This window comes from Atta colombica, unplaced genomic scaffold (assembly GCF_001594045.1).
Source record: "Atta colombica isolate Treedump-2 unplaced genomic scaffold, Acol1.0 scaffold261, whole genome shotgun sequence".
Classification (NCBI taxonomy): domain Eukaryota; kingdom Metazoa; phylum Arthropoda; class Insecta; order Hymenoptera; family Formicidae; genus Atta; species Atta colombica.
In genome coordinates this window covers 475698-495390 of record NW_017259361.1, presented here as the reverse complement: position 1 = coordinate 495390, position 19693 = coordinate 475698, and the positions used below count along the sequence as shown (strand labels likewise).

The 19693-nt window shown below is 29.3% G+C and overlaps 3 protein-coding genes across 3 annotated transcripts in view; 2 read left to right on the top strand and 1 right to left on the bottom strand.

The window, feature by feature from the left end:
* Window positions 1–1462, top strand: part of LOC108689207 — a 3653-nt gene extending 2191 nt beyond the window's left edge. Inside the window, exons 5-6 of the mRNA XM_018195874.1 lie at window positions 261–532; window positions 1243–1462. Of these exons, the coding sequence (XP_018051363.1) occupies window positions 261–532; window positions 1243–1361 (391 nt within the window). The 3' untranslated portion in view covers window positions 1362–1462. The remainder of the gene's footprint in view (window positions 1–260; window positions 533–1242) is intronic.
* A 4304-nt stretch (window positions 1463–5766) lies between these two features.
* LOC108689148 (E3 ubiquitin-protein ligase Su(dx)) lies at window positions 5767–13963 on the bottom strand. The gene is made up of 12 exons (XM_018195791.1): window positions 13657–13963; window positions 12879–13007; window positions 11920–12348; window positions 10102–11449; window positions 9799–10030; window positions 9153–9460; window positions 8725–8967; window positions 8408–8567; window positions 8048–8322; window positions 6963–7188; window positions 6781–6877; window positions 5767–6015 (listed from the first exon to the last, which is right to left on the bottom strand). The coding sequence occupies exons 2-12, from the start codon at window positions 12934–12936 to the stop codon at window positions 5843–5845; spliced, it is 3549 nt and encodes a 1182-aa protein (XP_018051280.1). The 5' UTR covers window positions 12937–13007; window positions 13657–13963; the 3' UTR covers window positions 5767–5842.
* Window positions 13964–16144: 2181 nt separating this feature from the next.
* Window positions 16145–19693, top strand: part of LOC108689202 (synaptotagmin-5-like) — a 4299-nt gene continuing 750 nt past the window's right edge. Inside the window, 7 exon segments of the mRNA XM_018195867.1 lie at window positions 16145–16303; window positions 17398–17562; window positions 17708–17889; window positions 18699–18886; window positions 18963–19070; window positions 19171–19291; window positions 19394–19693. The exon segment at window positions 19394–19693 is cut by the window's right edge and continues 30 nt beyond it. Coding sequence (XP_018051356.1) covers window positions 17411–17562; window positions 17708–17889; window positions 18699–18886; window positions 18963–19070; window positions 19171–19291; window positions 19394–19693 — 1051 coding nt within the window. The 5' untranslated portion in view covers window positions 16145–16303; window positions 17398–17410.

Below are 19693 nucleotides of genomic sequence, written 5' to 3'. Positions count from 1 at the left end.
TCGTGATATATATATATATATATATATATATATATATATATAAAATAAAATGAAATTAATCAATTGGTAAAAAAAAACAGTTATTTTTTAAAAAGGTTTAATCAATAAAATGTCATATCTAAAAAACTGGAAGAGTCCGTCACGTGATTCAATGTGCATGACTTAGGATTATATCGATTTTAAATGTAAAAATCAAAATCGTTGGTGAAGTTTCCTTTTCACAATAATTACCCATATGATGTTTACAATTCATATTATAGGCCGGTAGAATTTTCAAAAATGTGGAATAAAGAAAATATGGAAATAACAAAACCTTCCATATCAACTTTCTCAATTGGAAAATCTGTTAGAAAGGAAATTATACGTAGAGCTGATGGAACTATTGAGAAAAAACAAATAATCAGAGATAGTGAAGGCAATGAGGAGACAGTTATTTCAAAAGAAGCAGACAACAAAACATATGTTGTTAGTATAAAAAGAGATAAAAATGGCGTTGAAACAAGATCTGAGGATTTATTTAATATGGATGAAAGTATGTATGATAGATATATTAAATTTAATTAAAAAATAATTAAGAAATTATGAATGGAAACATGTATGTTATAGTTTTTAATATTGTATTCATTAAAAAATTATTTATGCATTTATTTGAAAATTAATGTGACAAATAAGCAAATTAACAAATTTGATTGTGTAATTATAAAACTAGTTATAAAAGGAAATTTCTATATAAACTTCATTAATGTCTACTGAGTGATGAAAAGAGTATCAGATTTTAAGTCTATTAAACAATTCTTTTACGTTTTGAAACGCTTTAAACGTTTTTTTTTCTTTTCAAGAGGTTGTATATGTACATTTGAGATCTTTTTTGTTTATATCCAAAAGTATGTAACATTGTAGTGTTCTGGTTGGGATGTCGGGTTGCTCACACGCATTCATAAGCTTCATTCTTTTTTCCACATATAATGATCGATAAAAATAAAATAAAGCTTACAACGCGTGAGCATCCAAATTGAAAGCAGTTTATATATTTTCATAACACTCAGGATATTCTTATATTTATATATTCTTATATCGTAGTCGATTCTTATATTTAAGACTATCTTAAATATAGTCTTAAGATGTCATAAGCCAATTTTAAGACATAACTTAAAACAGTCTTAAAACAAAACTGAATATAAATACCGCCCTTAATAACCGTACTTGCTATTGTATAATTTAATACGAAAATTTTAATTGCAGATGAATTGAAAGACTTTAACCAAAAGTGGGAATCTTCTGTAAAAGATAACATAGGTGATCACAACTCAACTTATCGTTTTCCATGGGAAAAGTTTTTTGGTCCTAATCCAAAATTATAGCAAGAAATAGATAAAAAAGTTATAGTCTTTATTCCTAGTATATTTAATATATCTCCTGTATGTAATATACGAATACTAATAAATTAAATGAACTAATATAATAAATTAATTGAATCAATAATAGAGGTGCTCCTTTCCATAATTTCTAATCACAAAGTTTTCTTTATTTGATAGAATATACTTTATACAATATTTATTATATACATAGATGTGTATTTAATAAATTTATCATTTGACAAAAAATTTTTTCAATTTATACTATCGAATCGCTCAGAAATATAATATAATATTATAAGAAAGAAATGATTTATTGTTAAGAATTTACCTGTTTTTGAATTACATAAATCTTGAATGTTCTGATAATTGATTGTAATATCATATATTGCATTTACGTTCATTTTAAAATATCGATTTTAATTCATATTAATAAATTTTTTTCAGATAATATTTTTTTCTGAAATACACGCGGAGTATAATATTAAATAATATAAAATAAAAATATATGAAAATATTAATGATACAATTCATTGCAATAAATGTAACTACAGATGTTATTAAACCCGATCAAGAATGCCATGTAAATGTAACAATCAATATTTCCTCAAAATTTTAAATTCAGGAAATTATATCTCTTTTTAGATCACAGAAAAACAATCAGAATATCAGAAACAATCAGAATATGAGAAAAATAATAAAAGATGTACGCATACAATAAAGCACTGAATTCAAATTACCTATAAATATATTTATATGAATTAATATTATACAAGAGAACTTAAAAAATAAACATGCTTTACAAATATTAATATATGCTGTAATAGCAGTATATTCAACATTTTATAAGCAGGTATTTTTATTTTTTTATTACTTCGATACTTAAATAAATGTTTTACCCTGATTTATCTTAATAAATCCAAATATTTTTGTAGATATTTAAATAATATTCAATACGCACATATATGCATCTATTTATGCAGTAATACACGCAAATGATTGTGTTTATACTGCATAGATATTATATACATAAAATATATATTACTTACAAACAAATGCACAATTTTATAATTTTCAATATTACATTACTATAAATATAGCAAAAAATAGTTATTAGGTAATTTCATATATTTGTGAGATAATATGCAGGGTATCAATAAATCTCTAAATAAATGACAATACAAATGTATGAGAAATATATCCGATAATAAAAATATCCAGAAATTCTTTCTACAATAAAATTGGCCGTTTATATATAGCAAATATTTATAATATTATTTAGATAATTTAGATAATGTATCTAAATTAGTATAATTATTAATATTCGCTATTTCAGATATATAAAGAGATAACTATAGTCACTTCTGTTCTAAACTTCCTAAGATGGAACATAAAGTATTTTATTAGTCGCTTATAAAATATTATACAGAATGTTCTGGTAAAGATGAGCATTATTTCACGAGAGCACATACAGATTAGATAAAAATAATCCTGTAAGTTTTTATAAATTTTTTTCCTACTACACATTGTTGAGATACTTGTTTGCCAAGATTCGAAAATTTTTCTTAAATAATTTTTATTCTACTTTTATACAGCTTTTGCAAAACAAAATTATATTTGCGCACAATGCGATTGATCAATCGATGAATTAAAAAATTCAAGAAAAATGCGTTTTTCCCATTAAATAGAAAGAGAGTGCGTTGCATCTTCTAGAATGACAATTATTCCTTTCATTCGCGTAAATATTTAATAAACGATTGTGATTAAAATGTAATAAAATATAATTGAAATTTATACATATTTATGTGGCTCGAATTCACGTAGTAGTATCATTCTCATAAAAAAATAGAAGATATTATACGCTCTCATTCTATCAACTTAATCCCCTGATTATAGTCATGTCTATGATATATCTATGCCTAATAATTATAAAATTATACATGAAGAGTTCAAGTTATTCAAGAAAAATACTTTCCAAATCTTTGAAAACAAATATCTTGATAACGGTCATAAAATAAAAATTTATATAGAAATTTATGGGGTTATTTTCATCTGTGTTTTTGAAATGAGGTGAAAATTACAAAAGCGAGCAAATTTACTAGATGTTGACCAATGAAATGTATAAATATTCCAGTAAATTTGCTCATTTTTAAAATTTTTATCTCGTTTCAAGATACACGATCAATCCTTATCTGATTAACTATCATTCTTATTACTTTAAAATGAGAATTTGTGACTCAGTTATATTTTCTCCGGGACACTCTATATATACAAAGTATCCCATTTTAATTGCCCCAGGCAAATATTTCGAAAAATCATTTAGTGCGCAGTTTAAAGGACTACATACGTTTAAATTCATATAGAATTATTAGACCATTAAAATGCATTTATTTCCTATATTAATTGAAATTATAAATTTTTTTTTATTATTTTACATAAAATGATTCCTCTAATTATTCTGTACATAAAAGAAAAATTATCAAAACCTCAATAATTTACAACATATTCTTTTATGTTAAAGTAAAACCAGAATAGTATAAAATAAAAAAATATAAAATATCTTGTGAACTTCATTTTTTTGATAATTCTATCTTAATATTTTTAACACAAAATTTTAAAAAATATTATTTTGAAAAATTCTGAAATGTTTCTGCCTTCCATACTTTTTCGGGATATTACTTAAGGCAATTAAAGTACTGTGTTTAGTACAAGTTGTTTCAAAATCCCTGAATGAAAATAGTATAAGTTTTTTAAAAATTAATAAAAGTATACGTCATTATTTTTTATTTTTGAGCAATAGTTTTCGTGGCTTAATAAAAAATTAATAAACGAAAAAATAAATGAATAAATTAGAAAAGCTTAGAAGTCATAATAAATCACGGCACATATACAATTAGATTGCAATTAACTATTCGATTTCTACTATGTTCTGTATATTATCGCATTGGTAATTGTAATTAAAATAATTTTCTATAGAATCAGGCATTACTAGCAATATGACGCTAATAATCTAAAAATTTTCATTTGTTGTATTTATTTTATCTTTAAATCAGGATTATATTACACGTAATATTGCACAGACATATGTACAAGATATTTTGTTCAGATGAAAGTTGGATGCAAATATTGATAAAATTAATTTTTGAAAAATATCAGTCTTTTAAGATCAAATATGGATGTTACCGCTAATTTTTTTAATGAAATTGATTTTTTCTACATAATATAATTCCTTTGATTATTTTGCACATAAAAATATTAGGTAAATGTAACTGTCGAAGGTAACTATCGAAAAATCAATAATTTACGAGATATTTCATGTTAATATGTGCCAAAATAAAATATAAAATATCTCGTAAATTTGAAGTGGACTGCAAGATTCACGAAACGTTGGCATTCCAAGAATGGATCTGGACACGGAGAAAATCCGCGAAACGCATAATCTTTATAGAAAGCATCCGTGGAAGCCTCAAGAATATTATCTTGTAAATTATTTTTTATAATTTTCAATTCCATTAAAAAAATGACTGTATATACGATCTTGAAAAACTAATTTAAAAAAAAATAATTTTATTTTATTTTTTTTCATTTCTTCAAACCGTACAATTTTGATTTGAAACATTATATCTTTTATATTTTCCGAAATATACAACACATTACGTTTGAAACAAAACTCTGTATGCATATATATATATATATGCAATTTATTTATTTACTCGTAGTAAATAGTAAATAATGTTAAGTATTGATATCAAGATTGATACCTAATTATATTTACATATGTGCAAAAATGTAATATTATATTTACAATATTTAATTAAATTATATGTATATGCATAACTCATGAACAGATAATCATTTAATAAGTTTAATTATAGATCTTGATTGAGCAGTTTTAAAAACTTGAAAAATTACTGCATACAATAAGAAATGGCATACACTTTTATTTAATTTTTCAAAAATCTTTCCGCATTATCATTCTGAAGCAAATTGTAAACCCCTCCTCTCTCTCTGTGTGTGTGTGTGTGTGTGTGTGTGTGTGTGTGTGTGTGTATGTATGCTGCAAAAAAACATTAAACTTTACATTTTTATATAGTTTCTTTATATATATTTATATTATTTTTAATTTTATTATCAATTTCATGCCTCATTAATGTTCTATTCAATATCTGTGGATATTCTATTCAATATCTGTGGAAGTTAAAAATATCGATAAAATATGAAATATTGGAATAAATTATAATAGAGTAATACTTAAATATTATTACATTATTTGCATATAATTTAAGACATTTCATATAAATTTTTGGAACAATATACACATCTTCAATTATTTGCAACTTTTACAATGTCAATTATAGCTACCCTAAACAGATTTCAAATGTAGCATAGAAACGTTTACCATCAGTTCGCGACACTAAATTTTGCTTTTGTCATTAATACACTTGCAGTGTACCTACCACAGTAATTATTAATTAATATGTTTACAATTATTCTTGGCCAAAACCTTCCGTTTCTTCGATTGCGTAATTCAGTTTTTCTACTAATTGGTCGTAACTTTTGTAAGGTGGTAAATCTAATCTGTTAAAACAGGTATGTGATCTTGGTAGCCAAGTATCTTTGCCAAATTTCTCTATACAAAACCTTTGTGGCCCATTACTACCTGTAATACAATATAGCACAAAATTCATATTATTGTTAAACTTTCTTAATTTAATCATCAATTGATTGTTTAAATCAGTAAATAATAATATTGATCAATTTATATTGAGTCACAATCTTTTTATGAATTATATCTACATTTATAAAATAGAATATATGACACGTATGCACGCATTCAAGAAAAGTTAAGTTAAAAAGTTAAATAACTTTAACTTGACTTATAGTTACATTTTAGATTCTCAATTTTAACTTAATGTAGTTACATTTTTTTTCATTGGCTATTACTATTAATTTTTAATTTCACTTTCTTAAGTTAAGTCTTGCTGTAAATAAATAAGTCACGCGTCTACATATACTATACAGGTATACATATACTTTACATAGGTCTCACTAACTCTCACTAATCTATAGCATTTTTCATAGTGAGGAAACATTCAAAAAACTGATTCAAAAAATTCTAATTCCTAAGTATATTTCTAAATAAGATGTATATTTGTTATTTCAATTATATTCAATTATAAAGCTAAAATCCTGAAATCATGAAGCAAAACACATTTAATTTTTGATTTTTCAATTATTCTTTTTATTAACTTAACTTTTAATTCAATTAATTTCATTATGGATTAATTTGTAAATCAAGTTAAATTTTCACACAACTTTTAACATAACTTTAATCTAATCTGACTTAATTTAAAAAAATTTAATTTACCAAATTCTGAACACTTATTATTTTTAGTAAAAATAAGCTTGTCTCTTTAAAACTTACCCATTAGTTCAGCAAATCCACCAACAGGTACACGGCAAGTACCAGTTACAAACTGCAATAATCTAGCTCTTTTTTCGCTATCTGTTCTTGTTACAAACTAAAATACAAACAGTACATATTTGAACATTGTAATTACAATAAAATTTGATATAAATTTTGATATAACATTAAGAACATTGTACCTGCCAAAACCACAGAATCTGTTTGCTGTTACGAGTATAATGTCTATAAATAGTATTGCGTTGCCAGTCTTCAACATCTATTTCTTGCATACCGCAAAGCATGAGCTCCAATTCACGTTCATCGAAATATTTGAGCCACTCAAGTGGCACAACCGAATTGAAACCTTCTAAAAATGCTTTAGTTTGTTCCTCTATACCCCTTGTCATCCTCCACTCTGTCATCAATCTGTCGAATATTCACGAATAAAAACATCTCTTATAGCGAATTTTTTTTATAGCGATTGAACACATTAATGCGCACAACACACTAATGTATCCAACCAAATTTGCTGTTACAAATATATACGCGTACATACATAGATTATTATATTAATAAAAAAGTAACATTTCAATTAGCAACTTTTCAATAAAGCATTTTTTTAATTCTGAAATGTTTTAATTAAGATAGCTAATATGCATTTATATAACTTTATTCTTCTCTTATGTTATACTTTCATAATGTATTTTTTAAAACTATCATCAGTTCTTAAAATTCAAACACTACAGTCCTAGTATAGTGTAAAGAACCATTTACTATTTTTGCCCATTTTTTTTTCATAAGGGTTTTGGACTTGCATCCCCTGATCAATTATATAGGGTGTCCTAGTTTACTTGATCATCAAATATCTCTTAAATAGCATTTTAGAAAAAAATGCTTTAGACAAAAGTTTTGTGATTTCGAGAGACATAAGATGATTGACAATATTTATCTTTTCAGGATCTAAACTTATTTTTTCTTAAATATTATCATATATTGTTATTTACAAAATTTTATATGATTAATGACCGGACGCGAATAGTTCAAAATGGACGAAATTCTTTCAAAGTTTTGATAATTTTTTATATAAGCAAAAAATCTAAAAATGTGTAATTTTTATACAAAAATATATTAATCTATAGAGTCAATTTCCTTTCAAATTTTGTTTCATCTAAAAAATGTTTATTTATGTCACTTTTCAATTAATGCAACAATATACATACCATGTAGTTTCTTTCTTATTATAATTTTTTTATATTACAATCATTTTTGTTACAAAGAGATATACCTAATGTAGTCTTCCTTATTGTCTTCACCTACTCTAACTTTATCACCACCTTCCTTTAACTCGTGATGTATCACTTGACCAAGAATCTCAAAATCCACACTATAGTATAATTCTAGGCCACATTCATCGATATTATTTTCTTTTATCCATACGAGGGATTTGTAGAATTCCGGATCAATAGATTCTATATCCTTCATTACTAATTTTTTATTCAACATGCGCTTATAAAACGGCATTGTAAATCCACTATATATAAATCGGCCATGATAAAGAGCCTAAAATAAGAGAAAAATAAAATGATTTTCATATAATACAAAAAAAAGAAACATAAACCATTATCTATAAATACAAAAAACATACCATTGCAATAAATCTTCCTATAAACTTGAAATACTGTAAATGATCAGGATTAACATATGATGCTGGATTTATTTGTAAACTGTAATTACTTTTATTGGCATACTCAAATAGGCAATACATCGGATTTAAAACTTCATGGCTTAATAAGAAAAACCATTCCCTGAAAATTAGAATTGTTTAATTTCTCCATAGCAATTGAGAATGAGCACTATATAAATAAGTTTTAATATTTAGCTTTTCATACAAAGTGGATATATGATTATTCTATAAATGTCTATTTAATAATAAGTTTATTATTATATATCTGTATATCCTACCTAGATACACCTCCATAATCTAATCCCTCCTCTCCTTTAAATATTATATATAATCGTCGTCTTAGTGCAAAGGCTTCCGCATTCATTATTTGATGATAAGAATCTTCAAATAATGTTTGTCGACTAACGCTAATCTTAATATGATTAGGCAGCGCATTAGTCTGGCACAAAAATCGAAATTGAGACAATTTCCATCGGAATGACCTTTCGTATGCCCTCGGGACGCGATATACACCTTTTGGACTGTGCAAATAGAATATATAGTTATAATTTTTTTTTATTTTACACTGTAGGCGTATTCTGATATACACTGCCAATACTGAAAATTTATAGTACACGTTACGTATACTATAGATTTTCAGTACTAGCAGAGTATATCGGAACATGACGTATGCATGTTAAGCTTGAACAATGCATTTGACACTAACCCTTTGGGTGCACCTGGTCTTGGATCCTGAAATGTCGTTGTTCGAGTGTTGTGATCCACAAAATAGCGAACTCCATCTTCCGTCAATCGTATTTCCCAGCCATCTGGCAACGGTGGCTCATCCATTCCGGTCTCTTGACCTTGAGTTCGAGGATCCTCCCATTGCGTAGTACGGTTCTTATGATTTACATAATAAACTCTTCCTTCTGGTTGTTTCCGTTTTTCCCAACCTGCCGGTAATGGTCCCAGAGCATCATCATCATCTACCATGGATGTCGATGGACCAACAGAAGCTTGACTATTATGAGCCTACAATACAATAATCCAATCAGATCAAATGCTACAAAATCTAATTTAATGTTTTCTCATTAAATAAAAGTTTTAATTTGTTTATTTATTATTTTATAGACCATCATTTTTTATCTTGTTTGGATAGCTATTGTGGCGAACACAATCGATTACTTTGAAAATTTGTTTGTATAATTCATTTATAATATTATTTTTCTTATATTATTTGTTATACTATCAAATTTTGCTATTAATATATAATTAGAAAGTATAGCACAATCTATTAAAGATTGTCTTGACTTTTAATCTATTGAGACTTTAAATTATTTTAATTTATTTAATCTAATTAGTCTAATTACCTGAGGATAAAGAAATCTTTGATTGCCTTGTTGTACGACATATTGCCTTTCACCTTGCCAATGTTGGAAATGTTGTAATCTTTCTGTATTTGGCCTTTGCCATGTGGTACTTCTTGTATTATGATCCACGTAATAAATTCTACCTCTTGGATCTCGACGAACTTCCCATCCATGAGGCAAAGGTTGTGGTCTCTCCCAAGACGTGCTTCGAGTATTATGATCGACATAATATCTAACAGCACAACAGATATATGACAGAGATAATATCTAATAACTTGAGAGATATAAGATAGAGATAATTACCTTCTTCCATATAAATCATATCTCATTTCCCAACCAGGCGGCAAAGGTTCTTCGGAATGATTGATATCTTCAGTAAGCACTATGGAAGATCCTGGTTGTGTCACAGATTGTCCAGGCACAGATGCAGCAATAGATTGACTTGAAGCTGTGGTCTGTGGAATTCGCGGCACATTGGAACGAGAATCTGGTAGCGCAACAGGAGATATATGTTCCACAATAGGAATTGTTCGTCCATCAGAGAGAGGAATCACTGCCGATTGTTCTGATCGAAAAATTACAGCACGATTATCTGTCAGTGGAACACTTGCATTTTGCTGGCTACGTGAAACTCCACATAGATCTAGATGAGGTGCTGTACTTATTGATTGTTCTACCCGCGGAGTTCGCAACTCCTCTTGCGGGCGAACATTTGTGGATTGTTCCGATTGTTGTCTTGTCGCACGTAAATCCTCACGAACATTCGTGGATTGCTCGGATTGCCTTATTCCTCGTAAATCCTCGGCCACACGAATGTTTGTAGATTGTTCTGATTGTTGTCTCATTCCGCGTTGATCCTCATTTGTCATACTCGTTCGTCGAATATTTGCCGGTTGATCCGATTGTCTCTGACACAACAAATCGTCTGGATCCAAAGGAATATTATTCACCAATTGTTCCAAACGTGCCATTACACGGCCATCTGTGACAATCGATTGTTCTAATCGTAGGGCACTAGCACTGCCACATGTATCCACATGCGACGATGCTTTCACATCTGTTTGAGAAGCACTGGAATTATCCGTATTAGGAAGCATAGATTGATCTTGTCGCGGAATTATACGGACATCCGCGCAAATCTGTTGCCCGGATATCGTCGAGGAAGATTGTTCTGATCGCGGCGGACCACGTGAATCCGACTTGACCAGTGTAGATTGATCTACATTGCTGTTATTGCTCCATGCTCGACTCTCTGATAAATTGGCTGAAGCCAACGATAGCTCTTTAATCGATCTACCTGCGAAAGTTCGTACATCTGTGGCATGCCGATTTCCTGATGACACCATAGATTTATCTGTCATTGGAATCGCGTGCCCGTTCACTAAAATACTTGTAGAAACGCTGTTAGTATTAGCGCTACTACCGACGTTGCCACTTGATGTACTATCTGTATTCGAGATTGTAGTAGACAATCCAATGTTTTTGTTGCTGTTTGCTTGACTGTTTCCTCCACTATAATTGGGACTAAGATGAATGTTTGCCAAACCACGATATATAGATGGTGCAAGATTCTCTGAGCTATGTAATCTCATGCGCGCACGGACTCCACCATTGAGAATGCTTCGATTATTGATTGTATCATTTGTGGCACCTAAAATGATACAATTTAAATAGAAAAAAAAAGAAAGAAAATTGTGATAACACGTATTCTTTCAATTTCTTTAATACGTTCTATGCCAGGCTAATTTTAATCGAATTTGATTTCATCATCATGCCGCTTAGGTTGCACGCCGATATTTTTGTTTGGATTTGTTTTTTTGGATTTATTAAATAAAATATATTTCATGATTGAAAAAATACAAAAATTATTATTAAGAAGATAATCTAATGTACTAATATATCTAATGTACTAATATATGCATATAGTATATTAAAAATTACTTCATAATTATGTTTTTTTTATATCCAAAATTATAGCCAAAATATCAAGCTTAAACGATAAATTCAACATGGTCTTAGGTGATCCATGACATGGAACATGTTAAACAAACTTCCATTATAGATATTAAAATATTATTTTCAAAGTTTTTTGTATATCAATCACTGTAATATTGTTCTTACCATCAGATTGTATTTGGCAAGATGGTTCAATAACATTTACTGGCATCTCATTAGTGGTATCAATTCTAAGTCCATCAAATACCGTTATCAATTCACCAACTTTGCATAGTTGAGAATCATGCTTGCTCTCACTCATTAAGTCAAATGTTAATTCTAAATTTTCTAGTTTTCCATTATAATGCGATAACACTTGGAACAAGTTTATTCGTTTTTCTCCTATTAAAGTATCTTTGCGAAATGTACTATGGTCAAGTAATCGAAAGTGCAACTGAGAATATGGTGTAACAAGTATAGTAAATTCTTCGTTCCATTTTGGTTGATATGTAGACTTTGATACTTCTGTTTTGCGAGGGCTTTTATCATCGACTGAAAATTCTATGTATGGATTAGGCTTTAAAAAAGTTGAACTTCTCAATATTGCTGCTTCAACTGAAATAATCGAATATCATTATTAATATAAATAAAACAATTATACAACCTTGATTGCACTATATCAATTTATAATTTAATAAAATAATTTTTAATTTTACAGAAATAAAATATTGAATTTAAAATATATTATTTTAAAGATGTAAATCAAGTGTATAATTATTTTACATTTATTTTATATTTCATTAATTAGATATGTTCATATAACGAAACATTATGTAACAGAAGAAAATATTTAGTTAACAAGCAAATAATTTCATAAAGATAACATTTGATTGATGATGCATAATATAACAGAATTTAGAATAGAAAACAGCAATAGTAACTTATATAATAATGCTAAATATAATGCTACAAATTTTTTTTCCCCATTTTTTTTTCACTGTGCAATTCTTCTAAATACAAATAATATAAACAAATTAAAAAAAAATTCTGATACAATTATATTCCTTTTGATAAAACAGAACATTTAATATAGGTTAAAAATATTCTTTAGTCTTTCTCACTGGAATTCCATAAGTATAACTTACTTGTAATACTCAATTGGTGAAAACCAGGAGATGCTGTATCTTCCTCGCAATGAGACATTGTAAAAAATTTATTGCAATTCAAGGTGATTATTTTAAAGAATTCATAATATTCTTACTCCTTTGTGATATCTGCAATGTGCACACAATAAGTTCTAGAAGTACAGTTAACTATAAAGGTTGATTATATTTATGATATCAACTAGTAATTATATATCTGTATGTAATTTGCTGCACACACACACACGCATACGCCACGCGCGCACACACACACACACATACATACACACGCGCATGCACGTACGCGTACACACATACACACATACATACACACACACACACCACACACACCACACACACACACACACACACACACACACACACACACACACACATCAGTAATAGCATAAAAAATTAATCATTTGAAAAAATATAATTGTGCTTTTGTTATTTTGAAAAACAATCAGTATAATTATATAATACATTCAATCTAATCTAGTCTTAATAAATTCGGCAAACTCAAGTACATAAAAACGAAGAATTTAAAAGTATGCAAAAATAGAATTTTTCGGCATTACGTCGCTACATACGCGACAACTTTACACTAAATTTTAGTTACGATCAATTTTTTTTCCAATTGAAATTATTTACGTACGAGATATGTATGTACAAAGAATTATCACCAAGACTTTACAACACAAATCATCGAGCAGTCCACAAGCTGCGAACTTCGTCTACATGTAACATTGTATGTTAGCTATCAATATTAGCAAATACGAACCTAAATTGGTGTCTCCGACCGCTCACAATATCTTGAGCGCTGATCTGCTGTTCATTACTCTGGATTGATGATCTTATCGCGACAAGGACAAATGGAAATATTCAAGATTTGCGTTATCAAATCTCGCTATCGGTCAGTCACCATCTTTTTATACGTCAAATGTAATCTCTTTATCATACGAGAGTGTAACTGCAATCATTGCAGATGATCATAATTGAAAATAGCTCAACGATCCGACGAATCTTCATGTGAAATTACATACGAGCTATATTTTCACTAGTGTGACATTACAGAACATACAGCATACACACACTTGAGTCACGCAAGTCAGTCATAGCACTAGTTTACATCGTACATACTTGATACGGAAGATATTAACTAGTGACTTTCTATTGAGTTATTAATTTCGGTGATATGTGTAAATATATGATATGTGTATTTAATTAATCATTTTCATGCATATTGTACCAATTTAATGCATCAGTCTTTAAAAATATTGAAATTAAAATAATTTAATAGAAAGTTACTATTTGGGCAATGTTCCAATTGACTGCTTTGTACTGAAAATCTATAAAGCATGTAACGTAAACTGTAGCTAGCAGTGGCAGCTGGCAAATTTAAAACACAGCCTTTATACACATATCAAGAGATCTGCAAAAAGTGCAACGCGAACAGAATCAAATACTCAGTAAACTAAAAAGAGTGTCTTTGATACCGAGCGCTAATTGGTGAAAAACCGGTTGTGAGAGTAAATTTTATTCTCATTGCCCATTTTTCACCAATCAGAGCTCGGTGTCAAAACGTGCATGTGGTGCCTGCATAAAGATCCCGTAGATAATACGACCAATCTATGCTATTCTATGATGTCTGGAATTTTGGGAAACGAAATCTTGGAAAAATAAACAGACATTAGCGTGTTATATAAACGACAGTGTATGTGTATGAAATATTTCATCATTTAAATATTGCTTTTACATTCTGGAAATATTTCGGGAGAAATCGGAATATTCTTGAAATGTTATTTTGGAATTTTAATATTCATTTTACAAATATTTTAAAAATATTTATGTAGCATTAATTCAGCTTTACTATTATTTTTTCCCCTTCAAACATCCAAATTTTTGTCTTTATTTGCCGTATTTCTTTTTGAAATATTCAATTGGACTATTTAAAATAAGATATCCTATAAAACTCAGGCTATATATTTTTCATATATTCAATTACATACAAATCAGGAATTTCGAATATTTAAGCCCATTTCCATCAAAATTAATCTCGGTTCAACTTACTCTTCGTCTTTTTCTAATCTTTAGAATTAGACAAAGACGAAAAATAAGTTGAGATTAATACCCATATTCATAGTCCTTCTTTGAGGAATGAAGATTCCTTGTTCTTCATTTTATGTTGTTTCATAAATCTTCCTTGATCAAACAAGGAGCCTTATTATCTTTCTTTTCTTAAAGGAGGTTAAAGGAGTTAGGAGTTTCTTTGAAGAGATGTAGCCTTCATAACTAAGGATATCTCTAAATTTAATTCGTCACACCGGTCTTTTTACTTTCGATAGCTTTTAATTTAAATCTGATACATCGATAATTATTTTTGATAGCTTTTTTTTGCGGAAATAAACTCCTCTAAAAGCATTTTCTCCTTCTTCGTATAATAAACATTATGGCGAATTCGATTGGAAGCACTGGGGATCGATTCTGTATCTTGAAGCAAGGTGAAAATTAAAAAAATAAGCGAACTAGAATACTAATAATTTCATTGGTCAACATCTAGTAAATTTGTTCACTTTTGTAATTTTCACTTTATTTGAAGATACAGAATCAACTCGCTGATGTATATTAAAGCCGTTGTACACTAATTTAATTTGAGTATAAAAATAAAATGCAAATATTTCGAATTATAAAATACATATTTTATCTAATAGTTCAATATTTTATCTAACAATACAATAAAATGTATTGATTATTTCACAATTTAATTGATTTAATACGGTTAATGCGATGCAAATATTTTGAAACGTTTTTTATTTGACAGTTTGTAAAATTCTTTCTTCTAATAATCCATCAAATGTTTCAAAGCATTTGTAGTGAGACTTTGAGCACAGCCTAAAAGGTTGCAATAGTTTCTTTTTAATAGATTTCGGAATTCCTCTTTTCCTCCAATATGATTGGATAATCTTCTTTATATATATATATATATCTTTATACGGCTATACAAATTGTGTGAATGGTCGCGTTCAGCGGATTCGAGTTGCGGAGCAAATGAGTGAGCGCTCGTTGCTATTGGATGATCAAAAAGAATACACCAATAGCAGCGAGTGCTTACGGATCTACTTTTTGCAACAGTTGAGTTTGCAGAACGCGACTATTCAAGGTCGCTCGATGATCCTTCGCAAGATGAGCATCTGAATGCTAACGCATGCGTACGGGTGAACTCCTTGAGGGTGAGTTGGGGTGAGTTTATGGGGTGGAAAATGTACGCACGTAGAGTGAGATGAATCATGAGAGAGTTATTTTAACATGCATTAATAAATTATCCATTGTTTATTGATCTGATAGTCTCAGTGTGACTTGTTCCTCTGGGGTTAAAGTATTCGCTGCGTATTTTGGTTAAAGTATAATGTAATGCCGCACGGATAGGGGTGAGTGTATTTATTACATCTTACCATATGTTCAATCTGCGATACATATACATCTATATCCAGAAGAGCGCATTTTCGTGCTTCTTATAAGTATTATAAATTAAAGAATTCGTTTTAGTACAAATGTAATGACGCGGATTACAGGCGATTTTTTCACAAATTCATTTATACCCATTATTTATTAAGTGTGACTTAATTATAATTACTCTTTCTCTTCTAATTATAGATAGTCTTACGTATAAAGAAATTGTAAAATTACTATCGATTTTGGGATTTTGAATATGCGATATGCGCAACCTTTTTTAAACTGAAGGCCATTTTTAGGTATAGGCAAAATCTTTCAGGCCGCATGTCTCCTAATGTCTTTCATTAGGATATATGTACACATTCGCATATACACACACACACACACACACACACACACAGAGAGAGAGAGAGAGAGAGAGAGAGGGGGGGGAGAGGGAAGAAAAAGAGAAAGAGAAATCTGTATAGTGCATGTTCTGGAATCATGTACAAAGAAAGTGTACATGCATGTGTGTGTGCATGTATGCAGAATTTTAATGAATAACTGAAACTTATTAATTAAATGAAATAACATAGAAATAGCTAAATTTATGAAAAAAATATTTTCAAAACAACAAAAGTTGTATGATTTGAAGGAGACATGTAATGGTAAAATCAATTTTCGTAAAAATTTTTATTTTCTAAGGTTATTTTTTAAGATGAAGCTGCAGTTATATAAACTTGTTTGCATACTTAACATAATTCTTCTAATTATTCTGCACTTTAAAAATATTAAAAAAGTATTGAAAACTATAGTTTACGAAAAATTGTATATTTTATTCTTTATAGTTAAATTTATATTATTGACAATAATTAAATTCTTCATCTCAAATTTGATTGAACCAATTAATTTATAGTGTATATGAACTTTTTTGTTTTAAATAATTTTTAGAACACATTTTAAAAGTTGATGGAGGACTCTGTATACAAATTTGATTATTTAGCATCTACACATGACCATCATTGATTACGATATCACAGATCGCTTTTTGTAAAAAATTAAATTTGATTGTAATGTCTCATAAATATAGATTCATAATTAAAATGGATGTTCATGGTGCCGGAGTGGTTGCAGTTCTAAGCACAGTTGGAGCCGCTACCGGGGCAATATCTGCAGTGATTGTCTATACCATTTGTGCGCGTCGCCGCCGATTGCTTACTTCGGTTGGAGGACCACTCAACTGGCATGTAACTTTGTATTTTTCTTTCTAATAGAGTAGTAACATAAAATGGATGTTCCCCATTTTAATAGCCCTAGGCAAATGTCTCGAAAAATATGAAAGACACGGAAAAATATTTCGAAGATCCGGAAAAATAAATAAATAGTAAAATTTTTTTCAGGTTTGAAAAAGATTTGTTGGATAGAGCTGAGGAGGCAGCTAAGTCATCAAAGAATGTTTTAGCTGGTGTCGCGCTTTCGCGGGATAATAAAATTATCAAACGTAATGATAGTCGTTCAGATGATGATGAATGGCAATCTGATCACGTATTTGATAGCATTGCCAGTGATTCTCCCAGAAGAGGTAGACATATACATGTAAAAAATGTTTAAAAATTGTATTAAAGAGTTACAGAAGAAAGTGTCATAAAGTGAATAGACTATAGAAGAATAGACAAATTATGATTTGCTGTAGAACAATAGATCCGAGATAGCCTCTCTGTCCCATATCCAATCAACAGTTTTGAAAAGCCTTATTGTTATATGAAATATCAGGCTGAGACTTGACATACTGTAAGAATCAGCCAGAGCTAATTATTCTAGTAAGAGTAAAGTCATCTGGGTAATAATTTTTTTATTGGTTCCACTATATTCAGGGAACAAAAGTGAAGTAAGATAGAGTAAAATAGCTTGTTGTAGTTTGTTGTTTTCTCATTTTATCTCATATTTGTGTTCTCTATTTGGTAGACGCGCGTGCGCACCAGACAGGTATTCTAACTTTTACTAGAGAAATTCTAGCCAGAGCTAGATAAAATGCTTTTCAAATTCTATTTAAAAGACCAAATGTAAAATATTTAAAAAAATATATTTAAAATGCAAAATGTGAAAGTTTTTCGAATTCATTTTAATTATAAAATGGATAAATAAATGTTTTAAATGGTTTTTGTGCTAAATTGGCTAAATGTTTTAAAAACACTGTAAATTCAGCTTTAAGAAAGCTTTAAGGAACTGTCATTTGAAAAAAAAATTGAATTTGAAATATTCTTCGAATATGCTGCACCATTTTATTTCTTCCACAATCTACACGATTTTTATTTGAAACAGTTAAACAACTTATTTTAATCATTTCTCGTTATGTGAATCATCTTGTGTATCTGAAAATTTCTTTCGCAGTTATACAACATCTCTCAGAATCGGATGATATTTCTCCATCTCCAATGAGTCCACTTGCACCGCCTATTCCGGACGGCACATTGATTGCATCTGAGAAACGCATGATAATCGTCAGACCGCCGCGAAGCATGGATGGGTCTCACTCCAGATTGAATAGTGTCGAGATCGAGTCAGCTTCACGAAACAAGGTTTATATTTTCATTAAATTCTTCATTTATCAATAATTGCATTACTACTACAGGTAATTATAATTTTGTACTATAGTTGTCATCTTCTTCTTCGACTTCTTCGTCCGATGAAATTAGGGGTGAATTAAAATTAGGATTGATATATGATACTAACGCTGGAATACTTACCGTGAAACTTATCGAGGTATAATTTTTCACAATTTCTATATCTATTTCTCATGCACATTAAATATTACCGTTGAATATATAGATCGGAATAATTTTTTTTCTTTTCGTTTTATAAGGCACATGATCTTCGTGCTCGAGAATTGAGCGGCATCGCAGATCCTTACGCCAAGATACGTTTGTTACCTGATCGTAACAATGTGTGGCAAACTACAATACACAGGCGTACTTTAAATCCTGGTAAATATCTTTCTCCTGTTATTTTCACAAGATTATCGCTCAAAATAATTCAATTCTCTTTAAAGCATTAAAATATTTTACATATCTAATTTCTTTTTTTAGTATTCGACGAAGATTTCGTTTTTGAAGTAACGCCTGTATCATCATTGGCTGGAAGAACATTAGAAATCCTGCTCTATGATTTTGATGCGTTTACGAGACATCGTGGTTTAGGCTATGTACAACTTCCTCTTTCTTCCGTGCCGGATCTCGGTACAAACTTGATCACTATCGTACAACCAGTTTTGCGATATGGAGTGGAGGGTGGATTTAGAGCGCCGCCTCTAGGTGAATTAATGGTCTCTATTTCATATCAGGTGTCTATAGAGAAACTGACAGTTATTATTGTCAGAGCGAGAAATT

Bases quoted from the DNA above. Each gene is read 5' to 3' on its own strand.
- LOC108689148 (XM_018195791.1), bottom strand. From the start codon at position 12,936: ATGTCTCATTGCGAGGAAGATACAGCATCTCCTGGTTTTCACCAATTG. The intron at 8,568-8,724 runs GTAGGATATACA...TCTAATTTTCAG, and splicing joins GATTATGGAGGTGTATCTAG to GGAATGGTTTTTCTTATTAA. The intron at 7,189-8,047 runs GTATATCTCTTT...AATATTCGACAG, and splicing joins AATAAGGAAGACTACATTAG to ATTGATGACAGAGTGGAGGA.